Below are 23684 nucleotides of genomic sequence, written 5' to 3'. Positions count from 1 at the left end.
TGAAGCTGGTCCCGCTGGTTTCAATGGGTCTTGTTTCTTCTTTGCAACCACTTAGGAGGTTTTTAAAATCTTGCAGCCAGGTGAAAGGACTCCAGTGCCACACAGGTCGCTAAATACTGTGCTCATGTATTCAGTGTTTGCGAAAGACGGTTAAAGTTATACAAACGGTGATGCAAAGGAAACTTATCAAACTCTATTTTTGTAACTTTCTATTTAAAATTTTAAGAATCCTTAAGTTTGTTTATAGAGAATGCTTGTATTTTTCTATTGTATGCGTCAATCAACTTGTCTGGCCAAAGTGCTGCATTAAATGAACGAAATGAATGAATCTGGCAGCCAAGAAGGAGGTGCCACAATTTTTACAGACTCTGATTGGCTTCCATCCAGGCTTCCTGACTGGCCCTAAGTCTAGGCTTCCTACCTCAGTCAAGCTAGTAGTTTGCTTAATTGTCAATGAACACCAGTGGAAGAGCAGGTTCATGACCAAAGTGAACGAATGCCAAGAGCATACATCATCATCTAAGTAGTAAGTCTCAGTTCACATTATTTTCTTTGAACTGTGAGCTTTTTAACAATGGAGGCAGCTACAGGTAATCACGCAAACTCATGAAATAGGGGCATCCTAATTCAGCTCATCACTGCTCACAGCGGGCAACCAGAACATGAGCTGAACCAAGATGGTGTTCAAGCAGTCATAGTTGTAATCTGTTTGTAACAGGGAGAGCACGCAAGTATATTGCTTGTGCTACATCAACAATCCAGCTCATACGCTGACACACCCAATAGCCTAGCGCAGGGGTAGTCAACCTGTGTTCCTCCAGATGTCCATGGACTATGATTCCCATGAGCCCCTGCCAGCAAATGCTGGCAGAGGCTCATGGGAATTGTAGTCCATGAACATCTGGAGAACCACAGGTTGACTACCGCTGGCCTAGCGGACTTCAAGAGGACTCCACTGGCTTGAGCTCTTTGTGAGAGAAGCGACCTGCCTTTCAGACTATCTGAAATCGCTCATCTTTGGAACCCTGGATAATATTGCAATTAAAAAATGTATATGTTGCAAATAAAGAATGTGTATGTTCATTTTTTCAGATCCCTTTAATTGGTGTAATTTTAAAAAATCATCATATTGACATTTTACTCTACAAATGTTGCCCTGGGTGATGCCGTAAAGTTGCAATATCTGCTGTAATATTGCTTAAATATAATGTGTTTGTTCCAGGGAATCATATCTCAAGAAGGGACAGGCAGAAAAAGCAGCTGCTGAGAGTGAAAAGAAAAAAGATGAACCAGAAGCTGAAGCAGGTGCAGCTACTGAGCAGATTCCTCCAGAGGTTGAGGGCAGTACAGCTATTGATCAGAGTTCTCCAAAAGTTGAGGTCAGTACAGCTGTTGATCAAAGCTCTTCTCCAGAGGTTGAGGGCAACACAGCTGTTGCTCAGAGGTCTTCTCCAGAGGTGGAGGTCAGTTCGGCTGTAGAGCAGAACTCTTCACCTCAAAGTGAAGAAGAAGCTGCTATTATCCTTCAAAGTAACTACCGGGGTTACAGAGAACGTAAAATGGTGAAAGACCAGTGCAAGAAAAAGGCAGAGAAGCAGCCATCAACAAAGCAAAGCCTCAAAGAAGCCAAGAAGAGCACTGAGAAGAAAGTACCAGAGGCAGAGACTAGGATGGATCAAAACAATGTTGCTGCTGCCCATGTTCCAAGCATCTCCCATGATAACGTGGACCAGAAGACAACCATGGAAGACAAAGAGATACTCCCCCCAGCAGGAAAGTCATCAATGAAACAAAAGCCTCCAGGACAGCGCTCAGAGGAAGATAAAAAACAATCCGATTCAAGCCACGTGCCCCTGAAAGCATCCATCAAAAAGGCAAGCAGATCAAGCCAAAAGATACCTCTGGAGATAAGTAGCACAGACGAGAAAAGCCATATTGTTGTTGTTACCCAAGACAGCCACGTGGAAAGAGGCTCTCTGAAACACGGCAGGATAATCCCCTGTGAAAATAAAGGCAGTGTAAGGAAAGGTTCCATGAGGGGGTCTCAGAAGCATACCGAAGCCAGCAAGCAAAGCTCAGCCGACAAAGAGAAGGCAGCGTTAGTCATTCAGAGTAATTATCGAGGGTACCGGAAAAGAGGACAGCTCAAAAAAGAAGGGGAATTGCCTTGTGGAAACCAAGAGGGGAAAGAAGGAGGGCACAGTCACAATCTTGGTTCTAAAGTGCTGAAGGAGTGTCGGAGCTCCAGTGCTCACATGGAAGGCCATAAGAATATTTTAAAAGATGGTGCCGAGAAAGAGAAGTCTGATTTGACAGCCTTCTCAAGGCAGGTAAGGAACATAGAAAGGTAGATATCTTTTCTGTATCTGGTAGGTTTTGGCAGGGAAATGGTGTGGGTCCCTGATGGAGGAGCCATAGGTGGTTGGGGAGGAGAGGGCTGAGGAGAAAGGAACAAGAAAGGTATCTGAGGAGGAGGAGGTATTTTCTGCGTATGACTGGCCTGAAAGAGAGCCCCTTGAGGTCTAGATCAACAACACCACAAAAAGCCAACCGACTGGGAGGAAAGGCTGTGGGGAAAGTTTGTCTGTCACCTGTTTGGATTTAGCTTTAATTTTGTTGCCAAAGTTCAGAGTTCTGATACTTTCTTCCCTCCTTCATTTTCTTTTCTTCTCTGTTAAATAACCTATGTTTAGATTTCAGGAACCTGTTTGTACAAGGTAAACGTTAACTAGGGGGTCTGGGGATTTGTTTTAAAACATCCATTGTCTTTCATTTTCTTGCTGATAGTTCTTCCCTTGACCCCCCACTCCTTCCATTCATCCACCCTGGTTCCATAATTTCTTTCCACCTCTGGGGTTGGTGAGAGAAAGTGTTGTTACACAGATATAGCAAGCTGACGTCAATTCACTCAATGACAGCTCGCTGGAAATTAATCCTCTGCATTGCAGACTTGTAGAAGATACTGTTTAAAAAAATCAAGGATTTTATATGTGTCATCAGAGAGGAAGTTCAGCATTAGAGTTCCAGGTTTTAATCCCTTTAAATCTCAAACCGGGTAGCTTTCTCTTCATTGCCCCAGTCCAACATGAGCGGTTGAGTTTCTACTTTTCTTAGGAATGGTTTTCTCGGGGTGGGGTGGTTCTCCCTGAAAAGTAAAATTAACAGGCCTGATTTCTCTCAGACCCATGGTGAAAGTGGGTCTCAAACCCTCTCTGAAGTGACTCATTATTAAAAATGCAGCCCAAATACTGTTAATTGCTTACAACTGATCACAGCAACTATTCACTGCTCAAGATCAAGGTACCATAGAACTTTTATTGGATAAAAGGAATGGAAAATACAATTTCAGATACAGTTTTACTCAATACCAGTCTAACTAGCTTCATCTTAGGTCAGTCTGAATCCAGTGAATCAAGCTGTCCAAGGCCACACGGGATAAGTTAAACACGAACAGCTGAAAGCCCTTTGGCTCTAGCCCTTCAGCACATGACTCTAACCATGCTCAAAGTTCATTCCTAAGGGAAAACAGATGCACATGTTGAAGATGGCTGCAATGTTAATCTATTCACAGAACTTGCGAGAGTACATGCAGTCAAGGCCTTAGTCTTGTTGACTTTTGAAATATCTGGAGATGCATCAAATGTGAATAATTCCAAGTAGTCTTGATAGCCAAATGGCCCAGATAGAGTTCTTTTGCCCAGCCCCAATGAATCACATAAAAAAAAACCTTTTAAATATTTTTACTGCAGAAGAAATATAGACACAAGGGAGTTCCCAAATCTGCACAGAGAACAATAGGATTACATAGTGTTAAATACCCTTTCCTTGGAGGTTGGGAAAGATGATGCCCTTGTAGGATGAGCCAATAGCCTGGGGTCTCTATCTCCCTACTCCATCCCTTAGAAACACCCTCCAGCCTTTACACCAGCTTTCTAAGAACTTCTGACAGGCCCCAAAAGCTGCTCTCTGAGTCCCCTGCACATAAAGGGGCCTGCATACATGATTTTGACCGTATTGAGCACAAATAGGTTGGGTCATTTTCTTTCAAAGATACACAGAAAAAAATTTAATTGCCTCTCACATTTAGATCCTGAAAGTTACACCTCAGAGGTGGCACATACATCCATATGGAGCTCTAGAGCAGGGGTGGTCAACCTATGGTCCTCCAGAAGTTCATGGACTACAGTTCCCAAGAGCCCCTGCCAGCGTTTGCTGGCAGGGGCTCATGGGAATTGTAGTTCATGAACATCTGGAGGACCACAGGTTGACTACCGCTGCTCTAGAGGGAACAACAACCTTCAGCGGTGAGGTTTGAGATGTTCCTGGGTTCAGGAAGAGTTTCAAGATATTTGCGAAAACAGAATTCCGCGACGGAGGAGCTGGTTCACTCCTTTCATCGCTGTTCCTCCCCCAGCTTCGATTTGCATTTAAAACAGCTTTTATTCTGTTGCCTAGATATCGAAATTATCAGAGGACTATTTGCTGCTGCAGCAGAAACTGAACGAAATGATCCTGTCTCACCAGCTGAGGCCCGTGAAGCCCTCCAAAGAAAAGCAGATGAATGTCCGCCTTTCCCTTCGTGAGCGTCAACCAGGTAAAAGGCAATGTTGTTATTCAGAAGTAACTTGAACTGGGATTAAAGAAATGTTCTATAACTCCAGCTGCTTGAGGGTGGGGGGCATTTTTTGCAAGCCCAGTAGAACCAGTGCAATGTGCCCAGTAGAAACATTGCCGCTATGGCACTGCAATCCCAACAGAAATAAGGTTAAGCCAAGAAAGTACTTTTGTTGGAACATAATACAGAGTGGATGCCTTGCAAGCTACACACACCGAACACACGGGGACCTTTAGTCTGCTGCCCACTTCTTTACAGTCTATCAGAGTTTCAATAGGGGCTCCCCAAAGTAACCCCACAACAGTTTGGCAGGCAGGGCACCCCAGCCCCATCAGACCAATGGAAATCAGAGTCTTCCATGAAGTAGGTTTTGTGTTATGAGATAGAGGTTGTTGTTTCATGAGGTAGGTGGCCAGAATCCTTGATGAACATTATGTGCCAGTTCATGCTCATCCCTGGACCTGTTCTTTGACAATCTACCCCATAAATGTGTCACAGAATATTGATGCATGGCAGGTAAGAATCTGCACAGGAAATAACCCCTAATAATGCTAGAGAGCTAATTATGGCTGATACACATTCAAAGAGGAAAGTTAATTGGGTATATCAGAATCTTTCTTCTTGTGACCCCTGTACTGGAATTAATCAAGTCCTAGCCAAAGAGAATTTGCTAACTCGGGGAGAAAATGATGGTTGATCTCCTTGTTGGGGATTGGAATCACAAATGAGCACAAGGTGAAGCTAAGGTGAAAACGTACCACCATCATTTGGTGCATTGGTTGGTTTTTAAGTGGTTTATTTTTAACAGGAGAAAGATTGGTGGAGCATAGAAAAGGATAGAATAGGAAGGGAAGGAGGAAGGAATGCGTATATAAAGTGCTGTCAAGTATCAGTTGACTTATGGCAATCCTGTAGGGTTTTTCGAGGCAAGAGACATCCAGAGGTGGTCTGCCATTGCCTTCCTTGACATAGTGACCTAGAATCCCTTGGTGGCCTCCCATCAAAATACTAACCAGGGCTGAGCCTGCTTAACTTCCAAGTCTGATGAGTTCAGGCTAGCCTGAGCCATCCAGGTCAGGGCAGGAATAAATATACGTTAAAAAATTTAAAGTAGAGACTGGGATGAAATATATATACATATAATAAAATAAATATAATAATAATATATTAAAAATAATAATAATAATAAATTATAAATAATAAAATAAATAAATAAAATCCATAATAAATAAGAGGTGTGCTCTGAAAAGGTTCTCTACTGTTAGTGAGAACTCCAAGTCAATGCCATGGTCAAAAAATCCATAATTATTCAAACAATCTGAGGTGAATTGTCCTTATTGCAAAGTATGTTTCTCACGGTTCAAGCATAGGCCTTACTTTTGTGTCTTACTTAGCCTTCATGGATGTGAAAGGTGATGCCACCCTCCGGCAAATAGACTGGTGAAATTGTCCACATGGAGGTTTTTCTTTCTTTACTGGTCTTCAAAGAACACATTGTTTCTCCAGCTTCAAATTCTTACCTTCAGTATTTACTATAAACTCGTATCTCTCGTGCTCACTCAATCAAAATGTCATGGTCCTAACTGTTCATATGTGGATTCCTTCTTTCCATTCCTAGTTTGCATGCCCACAGTTTGCCAAGATTGCCCCATCGGGCAAACTACATCAGTGCTGACCAGAAATTGTCAGTTTTGAACCGGGCTTACAAACAGCAGATTGCATCTGATGATTCCCTTGCATTAACTTGGACCCAGTGACCTCCTCCTGCTAAGCCATTCTTCCTTCTTTGTCCACCAGTGGAAGTCTTCCTCCATTCGTGAAAGGCTTAGCAGAAGAAAGTAATTGGATCCAACCCATTGGTTTAGTGGCAGTGGTAATCATTGTTTGCCTGAATCAGGTGTCACAACAAACTATGATTACTGCAGAAGAGGAAAGGGAATGGGGAGACCATGCAAGCCCAACATCAGTTTTCCTAACCCTCTAGATACGTACTTCAGAGGAACAGGAATGTGACATCTGAATTGCACCATTTTCGAAAACAGATGTTACTGACAGCGTTACTGTTGCCTCGGCTAAGTAATTTAAAGAGTCTCAATGCTAATGAAAACTGAATCTCACTTGCTTGGTCCTTAACTACTGCTAGTCCTCTGTGGCTGTGCACGTGGCCGAAATCAAACCCTGTGAGACATCATCAAGAACTGGAAAGTTGTCTTCGCTATTTTGTCAGACTCTTTCACCTTTGTCAGACTCTGCTGCCTGTATTAATGACTTGGAGCATTAAGCTGGGTTTTAGTACACCTTGATGGGTGATCTGACAGCATGAATCATCATTCTCAGCTAATGTGGATTAACTGTTGAAAGAGTCTTTTGGATGTAGGAAATGCTTCAAAAAGCATGGGTAAGAGAATATGTGCAACTCTGTGGTAAGGCCTACATCTCTTTGGCCTTCCCTTTGTGCTTGTGATTGGGGAATAAGAATAAGGGCCTGTGAGCACAACCCTAAACATCATTCTAACCCCACAGTTTTAAAAGAGCTTCATACAGTTGGACACTTGGGAAATGTGTGGGGAATGAACCAACAGCGATATCATTTTGCAAGCATGTAGCCCTAGTAAAGGTGACCATATCAAGGGAAAAGGGGACTTGGTTTAGAGCTGCTGCACACTAGGTAACTTCTGGCATAGTTAAAGGTAAAGGTATTCCCTGTGCAAGCACCAGGTCATGTCTTACCCTTGGGGTGATGCCCTCTAGCGTTTTCTTGGTAGACTCAATATGGGGTGGTTTGCCAGTGCCTTCCCCAGTCATTACCGTTTACCCCTAGCAAACTTGGTACTCATTTTACCAACCTTGGAAGGATGGAAGGCTGAGTCAACCTTGAACCGGCTGCTGGGATCAAACTCCCAGCCTCATGGTCAGAGCTTCAGACAGCATGTCGGCTGTCTTACCACCCTGCGTCACAAGAGGCTCGTACTCTGGCATAGTTATTCAGCCACTATTAACCAATTGTTCAAAGCTGCCAATTTATACCACTATACAAGGATCCAAGTGATTCTGAAATAGTTTCATTCTCTCATCTGTGGGCAACTTGAAGTCAGCTTTCCTACTGAAAAATGGCAATATCCCACATGCCTCAGAGGCAAGACTTTCAAAAGACATTGTGGATGCCAACCACAAATTTTATAACGTGATGTTTTACTCAAAGTAGTCCTCAAATATTTAAATACATGAAATAAACAATTGTGTTTGAGCCATCTTGCAGCTTTATCGGGCATACCCAGGCTTCAACGCACTGGAAACTAAATCTTAACAAAATTATTTGGAAGGAAATTCTTTAATCTCTATAGAATTTGATTCCCGTGGAATGTGCTTTGGAGTGCAGGCTCTGTCAAAAGCCACTGCAAGCCAGGTAGGTGTAGTGGTTAAAAGCCGGGTTTGAATCTGCGCTCCCCCACATGCAGCCAGTTGGGTGACCTTGGGCTTGCCACGGCACTGATAAAGCTGTTCTGACCGAGCAGGAATATCAGGGCTCTCTCAGCCTCACCTCCCTCACAGGGTGTCTGTTGTGGGGAGAGGAAAGGGAAGGCGACTGTAAGCCGCTTTGAGCCTCCTTCGGGTAGAGAAAAGCGGCATATAAGAACCAACTCTTCTTCTTCCTCTTCTTCTTCTTATAGCCCCCAATTCCATTAGCCCTTACATCCAAGTAAGCATCATTGAGGGTGGAGCCTTAGGATAGAATTGTGACTCACATTCTGAAAACAAAGTCAAAGAAATGTCCCTAATGGTCCATATGACTGGGTCCTTTATTGGAAACTAAACCAGCTTAAGTGATTTGTATAAATTTGGCATTAAACCACATAATACAACATGAGGGCACTTTCAGCGTTAAAAGTTCTTGATGAAATGTGCTGTGGGTTGCATTTTTAAACAACCAGTTCTTGGTGCAAAGCCAAGAAAGCTGAACTGGTTCTTTGCATCCATACATGGAAAAATGGCGTCTATCAATGTTTATTGCTTGTCTATGAATCCAAACTTAGCAGCCATTTATTCTTCATTGAATTAAAAGTGTATGAACAGTAGAGATCCTGTTAAAAGATCAACATTTAGATGCCCTTTTAATGTGTAAAAACAACCAACCTTTCTTTGTGTTTCTGAGATGCCACCTTTTCATTTTCTTTATGTACCCTAAGGGGGTTAGTAGTATGGCTTTAGTAGTATGGTTGAGATTTCTGATGAGCTAAGAAAAGGTATCTTCTGTTACTTGTGTACATGCGTTCCTTTGCATCATTAAGGCATAATGAAATTGCCATTTATGATGAAATCTGGATCAGCACTCATAATGTTAATAATACTTTTCAAACATTCAGTCTTTTACAAAGATTGCATAAAGGCCCTGTAGGTTCAGTTCCCCCATGCTATGTTTCATATTCTTATTTCAAGGTGTAACCCTTCAGAGACACTCATTTTTTAAAAAAATACGTTTAATTAGCCTATATTTAAAGAGCTTCTTATGAAAACTGGATCAGCAGATGTTAACATTTCATTTTGTATGTCTTCCCACAATGAAAAGTTCACTTTGTTCTGCAGAAGAAAATTGCACTTAATAATTGCTACACCGAGCAAGATGGGGCCTGCAAACTGAAAAGGCAATTATTCTACCTTTGTTGATGAACAAGAGTCTCAGCCTTCAACTCGATCTGTGGGACTTCAGTTGAAATGAATGAACACCATGCAGCATCCATACATGGTGGTGCTCTGTGCTAGGCATGGGCAGTTCAGCTCATCTGAGCCAAGCCACCCATGCCATGCATTCAAACGGGTGGGGCAGATGTCATTGTCAGCTGCAGAGGTGGGGTGAGCATTTAGAAGAAGAAGAAGAAGAGTTGGTTCTTATGTGCCACTTTTTCCTTCCCGAAGGAAGCTCAAAGCGGCTTACAGTCGCCTTCCCATTCCTCTTCCCACAACAGACACCCTGTGGGGTGGGTGAGGCTGAGAGAGCCCTGATATTCCTGCTCGGTCAGAACAGTTTTACCAGTGCCGTGGCGAGGCCAAGGTCACCCAGCTGGTTGCATATGGGGGAGCGCAGAATCGAACCCGGCATGCCAGATTAGAAGTCCGCACTCCTAACCACTACACCAAACTGGCTCTCTAAAGGGAGGGACCAGTGTACGAAACTGCTAATGATGACAGGTACCCCACCTGCTCCCTTTATCGCCTGCTGGGGAGGAATTTAAAAGGGGTGAGTAAGGCCACATAATCATCCGCTGTTTGGCAGGCAGTCTCTCTCCCCCCTACCTGTCTCAGGCAGTGGAGACGCTCCTGCCTGGGAAGGGGAAGAACAGGAGCATGTGCACAAAAAGCCACAAAACCTGAATCGATTCAGCCGAATCTGAAGAGGTGAAGAGGTATTCGTGCCTTTCAGATTCAGCCGGATCATTTCTAGCCAAATCCAAAATGGCATGATATCTATGTGTTTGCACAAACTCTGTGCTCCAACATTCATCTAGAGCAGGGGTAGTCAACCTGTGGTCCTCCAGATGTTCATGGACCACAATTCCCATGAGCCCCTGCCAGCAACTGTAGTCCATGAACATCTGGAGGACCACAGGTTGACTACCCCTGATCTAGTGAGACTAAAACTGCATGCTAGCAAGGCCAAGGAATGCAGATTCTATATCCTCCAAAAAAACAAGATACAAGTCAGCAGGAACATAATCCCTGATGCCATCGCAGTGTATCTTACCACCAAGCTTGACTGTCATCATCCATCATTACTTCAGATTTGGAAACAAGTTGTATTTATGGGTAGTAGGAATGCAACAGAAGCCTATAGCATGAACTGCCGGCTTAGAGTAGGGCTTCCTCAGCTCCTGTCCCCAAACATCTTTGTTCTTCTTGAGATTCATTAGCGACAGTTTCATCGTGTGGACCCATGGGAAGGAAACCCTCTTGACTTCGGTTCCAACAGAACAAGCAGTTTCCAACCCACCATCCACTGGAGCTGAACCAGTCCACACAAAAGGGCCATTTTCTGAATACCACAGTCCATCTCTATAAATACCATTTCATGGCAGAAATCTACTCTGAGTACCATCACACCAACCTATTGTCAACAGCTGAACCCTGTGCTCAAATTCCATGGACAGGAACTCACACTTGGAGGCATTTGGGGGGACACAATAACCCCTGTAGCCCAAAGGAGTCCACTGCACCCTCAGTAGTTTTCAATCCATCATGGAAAATGACACAGACCTTGGCTAGTAGATATTTTCTTGCTATCCAATCTAGAACACTTCTTATCAAGAAAAGTGGGTCATCTAATAGAGACTCAAACCCAGATGCCAACACTGTTCCAATATCCACCCTGGCCTGGTTGGATTAGATAGGTCATTTTGCTATCTGGGCATAGTTTGTATGACTCCTAGTATTCTTGCATATTTTCTACCAAGACTTTAAGGCATTGTTTTAAAATTACCTTTAGCGCCTTGCAATAACAAGCGCATTTAATATATTTTTATGATGATAATTTTTAGACTTCTCAACCTCTTTGGCTTCTAAGTTTAGTCCAGGGCCTGTGAACGTCAGCCATGCCACCTTGGAAACATTCCCTTGCTCACCCTCCACCATGTGTCAAGAATTCTCTTCTGTACATAGAACAAAATAATCAGTTTCTGTACAAAAGAATAAGTGGACACAAATACGCCCTCAAAAATGACAATATGAAGAAACCGGTGGGAGAACATTTTGGTCTCCCAGGGCATTTGGTTGATTATCTAAAGGTCACCAAGAACTATTGAGAGCAACTCCAGCATGCAACTGATAAATGAGAATTCATCTATACATTAGATGGCATTGGGTCTCATTCACCATTTCAGGTATTAATCAGCTTAAGGCAGCTTGAGAGAGAGCGTTATCACCAATTACTGCTATTTTGAGTGGTACTTTTCTTGATTGCATTTTGAATTTTCCATAATAATATCACACCCGGCACAATCTGCTTCTCGTGCCCTTTTGACCTTACCGTTACAGGTGTTTTCTTTATAGCCTTCCATTTGTGTGTGTATCTGTAAAGGGAGGGATGACCCACGTCTCTGATGAAGTGAGTTCTGTCCCAGAAAACCATCTTCTAGCATTACAAAAGTTGATGTTTGAAACGCTGTGAGGCTCCCTGTTTTGCAGCAGCGACAGATTCAAATAGGTAGCCGTGTTGGGTCTGAAGGAGCACAACAAAATCAGAGTCCAGTAGCACCTTTAAGACCAACAGAGATTAATTCAAGGCGTGAGCTTTCGAATGCAAGCACTTTTCCTCAGACTATGAACTACCATCATGACAGTGGGAATATAAAGCAAAAGTGAATTCTGTTAAATCAGTGAATTGTGTCACAACATCCAAATACAGCCATATGATTATTCTTTGCCAAAACAGCCAATCAGCCCTCTCGAATTCAGTTGTGGTTCACAAAAACATAGGAGAAATAAAACTGTCTATGTAAGTGATCAATGGCTCCCACCCCACCATTTGCTGCTGGCCCCATCTGGAGATGATTTGGATTGAACCTAGGACCTTCTGAATGCAAAAACAGATGATCTAACAGAAAGTGCATGTCTTCCCCTAAAAGCACCTGTCTTATTTTGATGCAGAACATTGGACCACCTAGTACAATATGGCCTGCTCTTACTAACAAATTGGGAAGGGCAAAGGTTTTGTAAAACAGACATTGTATGAGACCTTTTCACTGGTAAGGCCAGGGATTGAACTTGAGACCTTCTGCATCCAAAGTGCATGTTATGCCACTGAGCTACAGCCCCTCCCCATTTCGTTTTTTTAAATGCAATCAGTAAAAATTATAAGCTGTTTTCCTTCTCTGAGTTCTCGCTTTACTTTGTTTGTACCCCACTTTTCTCCCCAGTGGGGATGCAAAGCAGCTTTCACATCGTTCTCCTCTGCTATCCTCACCACAACCTTGCGTTGGGTTATGCTGAGGGCCATTCCGCACCAGGATCTATGTAGCAAATTGGTTGCGGAACGAAAAAACGCCATTTTAAATAGTGGAATTTGTCATTATGCATACCTGCCTTTGTAGTGGAATCCAGTTGCGTTTCTATTGTTTCCCACAGGTTTCCGGTCTCGACAAAAATCGCTAGCCAGGAAGCGATATTGCCGAGCTTTGTCCCGCCCCTGGCCGTCAAGCAGCCAATGGGTGGCTGTTATCATGCTCCCCAAAAGCCCCTTTCCCTTTAAGGAAGGTTTTAAAAAAAACACACACACACGTTGCAACGAATCTGCGTTGATTCGTTGCAATGAAGAGACCCATCTAGCTAGCAGATGTTGTTTGAGCTGCTGTTTCATCGTTGCCACGTTGCCACGCTCCCCCCGAGTGAAAAAAAAATCCCCCCCCCCCCAGACGGGCGTGATTTTCGGCCGAAAATAGAGTGAAAAATAAAGGGAAAATAAACCAGCAAACGGGGATGTGTGGTGCTTGGTGACTTAAAACAGCTCTGGGGAGGGACTGCAGCCGGGGAAGCCTCGCTGGGTAAACGAAGGCTTCGCCGGAAGATCAGAGGAGAGAGCTAGGGGGAGGGACTTTGCAGAAACCGCAACAATGGTAACGCACAGAACTTTCCCGCTAGTGTTGCAGATTGGTTGCAAGAGTGTAACGCTATCCGGAGGGTGAATCCACTTTTGGGGATTTCCCTGAAAGCGCTACAACGAAGCGCTTTTTGCAGATCGGTTTCAGGAGTGTGGCAGATTGTCAACGGCGTTATGCATAACAGCAAATTGGTAGTGATTTCAGTTTGCAACCATTGTGCAATTTTGAACGAGTGTGGAATGGCCCTGAGAGTGTGTGATTGGCTCGAGGTCACCCAGCGACTTTCCATTGGTTGGGAATTCCAGCCTGGAGTCTCTTCGATTCTAGTTGTAAGCTCTAATCATGCCCTCCTAACAGGCCTCTGTGTCCTCTTTATCCAACTGAATGACAGAAAGCATCAGTAGTGCCAAAGGAAACAGGGTGTCAGTGTTTGCTGAAGTTCTGCGTACGCTGTAGACTGTGAATTATAATGGCTTGCTGTTCCGGAATCTACACAAAGCATAAAGTTTCTCTCATTCTTCAGCACTCCCCCTTTTTTTCATTATCAGGCCTCTGTGCTACGGCGTAGGCTTCATTGTCTCCTGTGGATAAAACAATTGTAATCAGACGCGTGGATTGCATGGGAGTAGAACAGACAATAGCGTCCTGGCTGTTTCTTCATTAATAACGAAAATAAAATGCTTACCTCCCGCAGCGTTTTCTGTGTTCTCTGCTAGGCCATCGATCAGAGGTAAAGATCTCTCTCAAAGAAGAAGAGTATTAATTGGAAAAGAGTTTCCTGTAGATCTTTGTGCCTTGGGAAGCCATGATTTCTGGGGAAAGTCTCCCCCTCCGAATTGCCTCTTCCTAGCCCCCCCCCTTTCCCCCGATAAAGGCATTCATCAGCGAGTGGCAACGTCTGCTGATCTTTTGTTTCCCTTTAAATCGGCTGGCATTTTGATTTCCGTAATTACTGTAATAGTTCAAGGGATAATGGTGCGCATTTCCCTCAACTCCACTTGTTTGGCACGTCACTTTCCAGCTGCGATGCAGGAGTCCAAAAATAGCACTTTGTATGCCAAATGGGGGATATTTGCCTGCCTTTAGCTATGAATAGAGGCAGCATTATTCATTTCTGACAACTCGCCACAGCTCCAGTGATCACGTTTGATTTTCAGCTTTATTTCCTGCACATTATCTCTGGGGACCACCCAAAGCGCAAGGGTAGCTGGAAATCAGGCTGATATGCTGTGCCTGGACTGTCGTGTTTTCAAATAGTCATTTCAGAGGGGAGGGGGAAACAGGCTGTGGAGGTACATGCCCTGCGGTCCGTGGCACGTAGCTGCAGTGCTGCACAGGTTTGGTTCAAGGAATAGCCAAGCAAGAGGAGACTTTCTTTTACCCAGTCTTGGGAGCCGGGCCCTGCCCTGTCTCACAGTGGCAGACTGAGAGATTTCGGTGCAAGGACAAATGGACCACTTGTACAGCACATCTCAGATGTCCAAAGCGCAACACAATAATCCTTACGATAATCTCTGTATTATCAAAGGATTGCGCTGAAACAGAGAACTATTATTTGAGTCTGCAGTTGCAGAAAGACCTCTCTCTTCTTGGGGACCTTTTAGCCATTGCACTATCCCAGCTCCCTAAAATATATACATTCAGCATTCATTAATGTCTTTAAGGGAGGTCTAACCCGGTTACCTGTACCTGCTTTAACTGTAAAACAGTAGTTAACATGTGCTTTCATGGAGATAGATCAGGACAGGTAGCCATGTGAGTCTGTCTGTACCAGTAGAAAAGAGTTCGGAAGCACCTTAAAGCACCTTTGTGGATGGTATGCTTGAGTCACTGCTAACTTTTTCAAATATCAGACCAAGTAAGCAGTGACTCATGAAAGCTCATCCCCTACCACAAATGTTGTTAGTTTTTTATGTGCTTTGGGTTTAGTGCAGCCTTTCTCAACTTCTTTACCACTGAGAAATCTCTGAAACATTCTTCAGGCTTTGAGAAACCCCAGAATTGGTCTGATCATACAGAATACAGTTGGGAAGTGTCGCTGTGTACACGCCCACCCGGGACCCCTCCCCTCCCCACCCCCTTCAGGCCCATCATTGGCCATTTTGGGAGGGGGGGGGCAGATCAACGTGACCATATCTGGTCATATCACCTGATAAATGTTTAACAATTTTTAAAAATATATATAAAAATTAACTCCCACCCATTCAAGAAACCCTTTCAAGGCCATCAAAAAACCCCAGGGTTTCATGAAACCCTGTCTGAGAAAGCCTGGCTTAGTAAAACAAATTATTTGCCTTAAAATTTCATTGCTTGAAAGCAAATTGTACGCATCTTGGTTGAGAAAAGCTCCATTGTTTTCAAAGAGGCAAAACGTTAAGGGATTATTGTCTGCTCATTACATTAGGAGCCGTCTGCATTCTCGATAAGAAACTAGAACAATAAACGTAATCATTACTCAGACACCGCTGTAAATTACCATGATTCTTTCTGGCCCTCCAATCTATCATGACCTTTCCAAGTCTTTATTTATCACACGTAAAAAGAAAAAAAAAGTTATGTAGCTAATTTAACCGGGGCTTGCACTGATGTATTGCTGATCGCTTCTGATTATAAGCGCTGGTGCCACTTTCTTAATTAAAATGATGTCGGTAGCGTAGCATTTCCCTCTCCACAAGAGACAGGTTCTTTCAGAAACGAGGAGAGCAAATTCTTCCATTCTTTACTCATACGTGAACTGGTAGGTAGTGGGGGAAACCATACATTGTGAACGATCTGGGCTTTAAGGTCAAATCAAGGGGAATGCAGTGAATAGCTAGGACATGGACCACTTAGCTGATTTTCTTAGTATGATGTAATGTCATAGAGAATGGTTAAGTGGGGCGGCCTCTAATCTGGAGAACCGGGTTTGATTCCTCACTCCTCCACATGCAGCCAGCTGGGTGACCTTGAGCTGGTTGCAGTTCTCCCAGATCTCTCAACCTCACTTATCTCACAGGGTATCTGTTGTGGGAAGAGGAAGGTGTTTGTAGGCCGCTTTGGAACTCCTTTGGGTAGTGAAAAGCGGAGTATAAAAAAACAGCTCTTCTCCAAGTTGCTATCTTGGCCTACTACGGATAATTCCCCAAATGGCAATGCAATAGCATTTTATTAGTACCAACCTAGGATGTCAACCTTCAGACGGAGCTTGAAGATTGCCTAGAATTACAGCTGATCTCCTGGTGACATAGATTCATTCCCCTGGAGAACATGGCTGTTTTGGGGGGTGGGGTGCATGGCCTTATATCCCACTGAGATCCCTCCCATCACCCAACCCAGCTCCAACCCGGCCCCAGTAGAGTGGGGCCAAAGGGCTAAGCTCCTCAGGTACAGCCTAAACATGGGTGCAAAATAAATCTCCAGTGTCATGTTGCTGTGTCCTAGTTGTTCCTGATATGGTGAGCCCATGTCTAGATTGTACCACCAAAGATAGAAGCTCACTTAACTGGTCTTCCATTTTTAACAAAACGCCTTTCATGTAAATGTTAAGGGGAAGACTTCAGGCTCTTCGGACTGACCTACTAGGAGTTTTTTTCCCCTGTTCAGAATTCTATGATATGTCAGGAAGAGAGAGAGAGAAAGAGAGACTTAGTGAAAACATAGTGAAAACTAGCCAAGGGTTTACAGTTATTAAAATTACGTTAAATTGCATGGTTTGTGTGAATTGGTGCCTAGCCACAGGTTGGCATACCTCCCCCAGTAGGATTTCCTCTGAATTCCAGAGTTAATGCTTTATTAAGCAATTTGTGTACCACCCCTTTCGGACATTGACATCTCGGGGTGGTGAAGAACAATTGAATAAAACAGACAAAACACCTAAAATGTTAATGTAAAGATAAACCAAGTCATCATAAACTATAAAATCAGAACTAAAACCACTGTCAGCATCCACAGTAGCTGTTTACTATATTCTGCCTTGAGACATGTGGCAACATTAGATAAATATATTAAAAGGCAGCTCTAGTTAGTGTGTGTTTGCAAAGCTTTCCAGATGCTGATGTGCGATCACCCCTCGGCCAGAATTGCAATTTGAACGCAAGTTACAATCAGGGCCCTCAAACACTTGTAAAATTCAGAAACACAAGGCAAGTTGTGCTCGTAGGTGGCACAGTGGGCAGCAGGTTGAATTCACTGCTGAAGAATCCAGAGTGGAAGAAGAAGTAGAAATTTACCACCTGCTCAAATCGTTTACCAGCTTGCGTGTCATATTACTGATCAGAGTAGTCTCATACTTTGATTTGCAGGAAAACAGACTGTACAATCGTAATACCTGTTGTTTCTTTTCATGCATTGGTGCTTACTGTTTTGGTTGCATAAAAAATGCCGCCTTCTTCTGTTAATAACATTTCTCATGTGTTGATATTTCTTGTAGTGGCCTCTCGAGCAGAAGACACCCGCCCCATCCAGAGAACCCCAAGAAGACCTCAGAAACCCAAGACACTCAACAACCCTGAGGATTCTACATATTACACATTGCTGCATGTATGCATTCCTGTCCTGTTATACGATTAAAATCTATTGGGCGTGTTGGAAGGTTTGAAGTCAGGAGACCACAAATAGACCTCCATTTGCAGATCTGGCCGTTGCCATCTCCGCCTTCTTGCTGAATCTGACACCCTCCTCTTAAAAACACAGAATGTCACAGGTCCTCAGTAACAGCTGGGCAGACTTACTTTGCTCCCTTGTTGTGGGAAGAAACGTGCTCTGGGGTCATTGCTTCTAGCTTCATTGTTGTTCTTTAATAGCTGAAAAATGGAGGGTCAGAAGGTTCGTAAATGCAGCAAAAGAGAAGATGAACCTATCCTAACGGTGTTCACAGTAAATAAATATTTTTTTTCAAAACTTGCAGTGGCTGATTCCATTATACATACAAACACTAAATAAGGTCATTGCAAGTGCTGAAATATATTTATTTATTGTGAACACCATTGGGATAGGTTCATCCTCTCTTTTCTTGTTCTTTAATAGCTGGCCATCTTCTTCAAATCTGCAAGGTTTGTGACTGAGGCATAAGAAACACCGCTGAGATCAGTACTTACCTGTCCTCCCCCTGAAGGTTTGGAACTGCCTTATACTGGTCTCTTGGGCTCAAAATTAGCGACTCTGACTGGCAGTAACCCTCCAGGGTTTCAGGCAGAATTCTTTCACGTTACCTCCTGCTTGAACCTTTAAACCGGGGATGCTGGGGATTGAACCCATGACCTCCTGCATGCCAAGCAGATGCTCTACCACTGTGCTGCAGCTGTCTCTGTAGCTATTGCTTTCAGTAGGACCTTTTCCCCCGTAGCTATAATCTGATACACCCCTGCTAGTCAAGCAACTCTGACTAAACTCGGTGAAACCGACTTTGGAGGCAATATGCCCAAGATCGCCTGGAGAAAGTACAACGTTCAGTCCAAAGCCTCTTCGCACGATGTGTTGCAACTTCTTTTCCTACAGGGCACAAAAGTCTGACAAGGGAGGACCTGAGGAAGATTTCCTTATAATATTTCCTCAAAATATCTCAGGCACTGACAGCTTCCCAAGCCTGATCTTAAAGCCGCTGAATGAAGAGGCAGAAAAAGAAGGAAACAAGCTTATAGATGTGTCAGGGGGAAATTGAAGAAGCTGTTTGTTAAATTCCTCTTAAGAGCAATTAGCCTCTCTTGCTGGAGGCGTACGCTTGCTATTGACCTATTTAGCAGCAGGTGACAGAATACATTTGCTTAGTCAAGCTGCAGCTATTGCTGGTGTTCATCAGACGTTCTAACGGGGGATCTGAAGGAAGGGGAGCAGAGAGGGGTGGAGTGGCTGCCCCTTGGTGTCTTTTGGCTCCTTGTTTTGTCTGCAACCCAGTGGGTGATGTGACATACTCTAGAGCAGGGGTAGTCAACCTGTGGACCTCCAGATGTCCATGGACTACAATTCTCATGAGCCCCTGCCAGCGTTTGCTGGCAGGGGCTCATGGGAATTGTAGTCCATGGACATCTGGAGGACCACAGGTTGACTACCCCTGCTCTAGATGCAAGGAAGGGCCTGCGAAAGGCAATGCACAATAGAATCACGCTTCACATTTGGTTAAAATGCCTCTGTCTCTGTTGCAGTGGCAATTCAGGGTCTCCGGACCCATTTGGTTCCACCCTAAACTTATTAACGTTGGCAGACATTGAGTCACGGTTGCCAGTCAGCAAGCCAGAGTCATGCTTATGCCATCCGTTTCCATCAAACGTGACATCTGAGTAGGCCTCTGCTCTGCAGTTCACATAATAATAATAGGAATAGGAATAGTGATTTATTTTTATATCCTGCCCTTCCCCGGTCGGCCCAGGGTGGGCATCACCAAACTCAAAGCCTTAAGTGCAAAAAATGGGAATAACATTAATGAATTTAAATGTATGTTTTGAAATTAATTTAAAAGCCACCTCCTCTTCCAATTTAAAATCTTACCAAGGGGAGCTGGTCAGTGCTGGATGGGTTTCATTGGATGGGTGTGTTCTGAAGCAAGGAGGCCAGCATCTATTTCACATTATTTCCTGGCCTCAACTGGAGGCCCGGCGGAACAGTCTTACCCTTTGGAACTGTTCCGGATCTCACGAGGAAGAGGGTTCCGCCAACCCAGGCCAGGCCCAGTTTTACCTCTTTGCAAGGGTACTTGCTGCAGTAAACAGAAAAATGCAAATTTTATGAACATCAGCAAGATGCAGCACAGCAGACTTTTGCTTGGCCACATCCTGGAGCAGCCCCTTACAAACGTGAGCTTCACTGCATATATTCTTATTGTTTTCCTTGAAAAGAGCCAGCATGCTTAGAAACTGTATGTGCTTTAGAAAGCAGCTCAAGGTGACTCAAAGTAAAACCAATGACATCAGATCATAAAAGCAACATAAGAAGGAAAACAGCATGACATCCCACTCAGTTCTCTAAAATGATATCCACATCATAGCCTTCAAATTAGAAGAAGATCATAAAAACAACCCAAAAATGTAGAATTCTCAGTTAAGCTTGGAGAGATAGCAACATCTTAGCCTGGCTCCTAGAAGACAGTAAGATGGGTCCCCTGCCATTAATTAGCATTCTATGTTTCGTCTTTTCCACTTTATCCCCCTTCCAGCCCTCCATTAAGTCCCAGATTTGGGACAAAAGGATGTTACAGCCCATTGGCAGAGCTCGGCCCCCTGTACAGAATTTGGCACTTTGATAACCCTACTTAAGCCCTAAACCAACTTCCACACAATGCTGGAGTTCCGTGACTTGAATCCAGATCATGTATTTGTGTTGGGGGAGGTGGTATTTAGATTGCAGCAACAGTGATGAAAGAGGGTGTGGTTAACTCCCCCACCCCAACTTTCCAGATTGGAAATGGGTTCCTTGAGACCTGCTAGGAAGGGATGAGCCAGTTCTTGGCTCTTGCGGCCCTTTCTTACATGCCCAAGATTGACAGCTTTGAGGTCCCTTCAGGTCAGATTGGCACAGGAAATCCTGCAAGACTTTTGCCTTTCTCTAGACAGAGTAGAGTTCTCCACTTGTAGGAACAGTCCTGGTGGGAAGAGTTAAACGCCCCCTTCTCCTGTGCTGAGGCTCTGAGATTCACCGAAATGCCATGGCAGATTTTTCGAGCAAAATTGCACATCTGGAGGTCTGCCTGCAGAAACATCACATGTAGTTTGACCCTGTGTCTTGTTTAATTTCCAAGTGAGTCTACTTAAAATCATCGCCTTAATCATTTTGGCAGATTGCCGTTCAGGCCGCTAGCGCTAAATGGGAGTTAAATAATAAGTGCTTCAAGAAAGCACTATTTCTTGCTTGGTGTTCTATAGTTATGCACCGGAGGTTAAATAAATCCATTTATAGAATCTAGCAAATGTGTGTAACTCTGTCACAGATTTAATGCCAGTTTAGTGCCTTATGTTATGGGCACCAACTGACAGCTGATATCAGTACGAATGAGATCCAGTTCTATCCCATTCTTGATCCCAAAAGATGATATCAATTCTACACATGTTGAATAATGCACTTTCAATGTGCTTATAGCAGCTGGATTTTCCTTTGTGAAACAGAAACATCTACTTCTAAAGTGCACCAAAGCTGCATTATCCAATGTGTAGAATGAGCCTAAAGCTTTGTTTTGTATGGGAGTTTTAAAAATATTAATTACTGTAATGTTTTGAAACTTGGGGGAATTAGAATTGTCCTGTAATTCTAAAAGCGCTGCATTTATACTGCTTCTAATACAGCAGTGGGTTAGATTTTGGTTTAGTTTTCCACCAGCCAAAAGAGATTCCCCCCTTCTGTCCATTTTCTCTTCCTGCTGGAGACTACAATTTACCTCTCATGCCATTCTTGAGGGTCCCTTGTCTCACAGGAACAGCTCTTGGGGGAGATCCAGAAATTGCAGGGGGAGGCTTAAAGAAAGGCATTCTGTTTGCTGATAATTTAGTATGGATTCAGCCCACTAAGAGGGAGTCTCAAAGAGGAGCAGAATAGGAAAAGGACACCTTTGGCTGGGGTTTAGATTATATTAAAAGTGGGTGGGAGAGTTAAACAAGGGCATCTATGAATCAGATACTTGTATAGAAATTTCCAGTTTTAAATTATAGCAAGAATATTTTTACCCCAAGTTTCAAGACTGTATGGGGGAGAGACTGAAAGAGCACCTGATGTTTGTCAAAATGAACCTCAAAAATCCCAAAAGGTGGGGTGAAATTGTATCCAGATGCACACCGACAAATTATTGTAAATTACATTTCTGCCTAATGTGTCCTCCCAGTAATAATTCTTCCCAAAATTATGCTTTCAGAAATCCGTCCTAGAGGAAAAACGGAAGCCAAGGAAAAGCAGGTAATTCTTCTACTTGTCAAAGTAAGTGATGGTGACATTGCCTTTAGCTATGTGGTTAACCCGTATTTGAAGGCAACGGGTATTGCTAGATGACCATTGGTGGCAAAGTGAGTTTCTTGCCGTTATGGAATCCTGAATTGTTAGGGTCTTTATTTGTTTATTATAAGTTTATGGTGTCCTTTACAAAAGGTCTCCACAAGTTTGGGGGAAGCTTTCATGATGGAACGGTCACAGGCCCAGGTAGCCTACTGATGCTCCTTCGGGTTCCAATTCATTGCATGTGAATTTTTATTTCATATATAAAATTCCTACCGGAAGCGATTCATCGAGGTTCAGGGGAGGGGGGGGATGGAGTTCAAAGTCTAACCAGGATTGGATTTTATTATTGCAGAGTACAATCAGATAGCTGGTGTATAATTTAGCATTCTAGCAACTCAGTGTACTGATCTGGCATGTCTTAAGACATCAGCTTACAAGACTGGGCATTTTTATGTATCTTTTAATACTATTTGGAAGAGGAGAAGGTTGGGTTTTTTATACCCCACTTTTCACTGCCCAAAGGAATTTCCAACTGGCTTACAATTGCCTACCCTTCCTTTCCCCACAGTAGACACCCTATGAGGTAGTTGAGGCTGAGAGAGCTCTGATAGGGCTGTGACTGGCCCAAGGTCACCCAGCTGGCCACATGTGGTAAAGGAGGGGGGAATCAAACCTAGCTCTCCAGATTAGAGGCTGCTGCTCTTAGCCATTACACCAGCATGTGCTGGACAGGGGCTCATGGGAATTGTAGTCCATGGGCATCTGGAGAGCCACGCTCTGGCCACCCCTGTGCTACACCAAGCTGGCCCTTTACCCATGAACACATGAAGCAGCCATATACTGAATCAGATTCTTGGTCCATCAAGGTCAGGATTAAAGTCCTGAGCTGATTCCAGAATTGGGGGGCTCTATCCTGAGAGTCCCAGGGTCCTGCCCACCACGAGGGCCCCGTTAGCCCAATTGCCTGCATGTGCTTTCCCCACCCTCTTGCAAGCACTCTCATCACCCCCTTTGCTTGAGGGTGTGGGGCAGTGGGCACACCTGGGAGCATGCACGGAGGAGAGCTTGCAAGCAAGTGGGCAGGCAGCAGGGGAGATGCCCAGGCGGGTGGGTCATCAGAAGCAGTGGACCCTGTCAGAAGCCCGGGGGCTCCATAGCTCAGAGTGTGTTCCCTGTTGCAGCAACTTCTCTCGATGAGGCCAGGGGGTCCCCTAGTCTGAGCCAAAGTCCAGGGACTCCCTTTTGTCGGTATTTTCTGACCTTTGCTCCAAAATAGTTAAGCATCTAGACAGTGATTATTGACCCACACAAGACTTCTGTTTGCTTTTGAGCCTGGCATCCCTCCCCCAGTAATGTCACATCTCCATCATACCACAAAATGCTGAACTGAAATGCCTCACAACCTTGCTGGCCAAATTGCAGTGCCGAGTACATATTGGCCTTCAATGCGTAAATCCGTGAAGGGGGAGGCTTTTAAAAAGGAGGACTAATACAGCCTTAATTATATCAGTAAGAACGGCATGGGGGAAAATTGCTCGGTAATTGTGGTGCTTTCTGGGCTCAATGCAGCCCCCGAGCCAGCAGGTGCA

General features: G+C 44.0%; 1 protein-coding gene across 5 annotated transcripts in view; it reads left to right on the top strand.

The window, feature by feature from the left end:
- MYO3A (myosin IIIA) overlaps positions 1-23684 on the top strand; it is a 134717-nt gene that overhangs the window by 104214 nt on the left and 6819 nt on the right. For all 5 annotated transcript variants that reach the window (XM_077303418.1, XM_077303417.1, XM_077303421.1 and 2 more), the window contains 4 exons: positions 1223-2330; positions 4456-4594; positions 17612-17721; positions 22016-22056. In XM_077303418.1, the coding sequence (XP_077159533.1) occupies positions 1223-2330; positions 4456-4594; positions 17612-17721; positions 22016-22056 (1398 nt within the window). The remainder of the gene's footprint in view (positions 1-1222; positions 2331-4455; positions 4595-17611; positions 17722-22015; positions 22057-23684) is intronic.

The sequence above is a fragment of the Paroedura picta genome, chromosome 11, assembly GCF_049243985.1.
Source record: "Paroedura picta isolate Pp20150507F chromosome 11, Ppicta_v3.0, whole genome shotgun sequence".
Classification (NCBI taxonomy): domain Eukaryota; kingdom Metazoa; phylum Chordata; class Lepidosauria; order Squamata; family Gekkonidae; genus Paroedura; species Paroedura picta.
The sequence above is the reverse complement of the archived record's forward strand: the minus strand, read 5'-3'. Positions and strand labels throughout refer to the sequence as shown.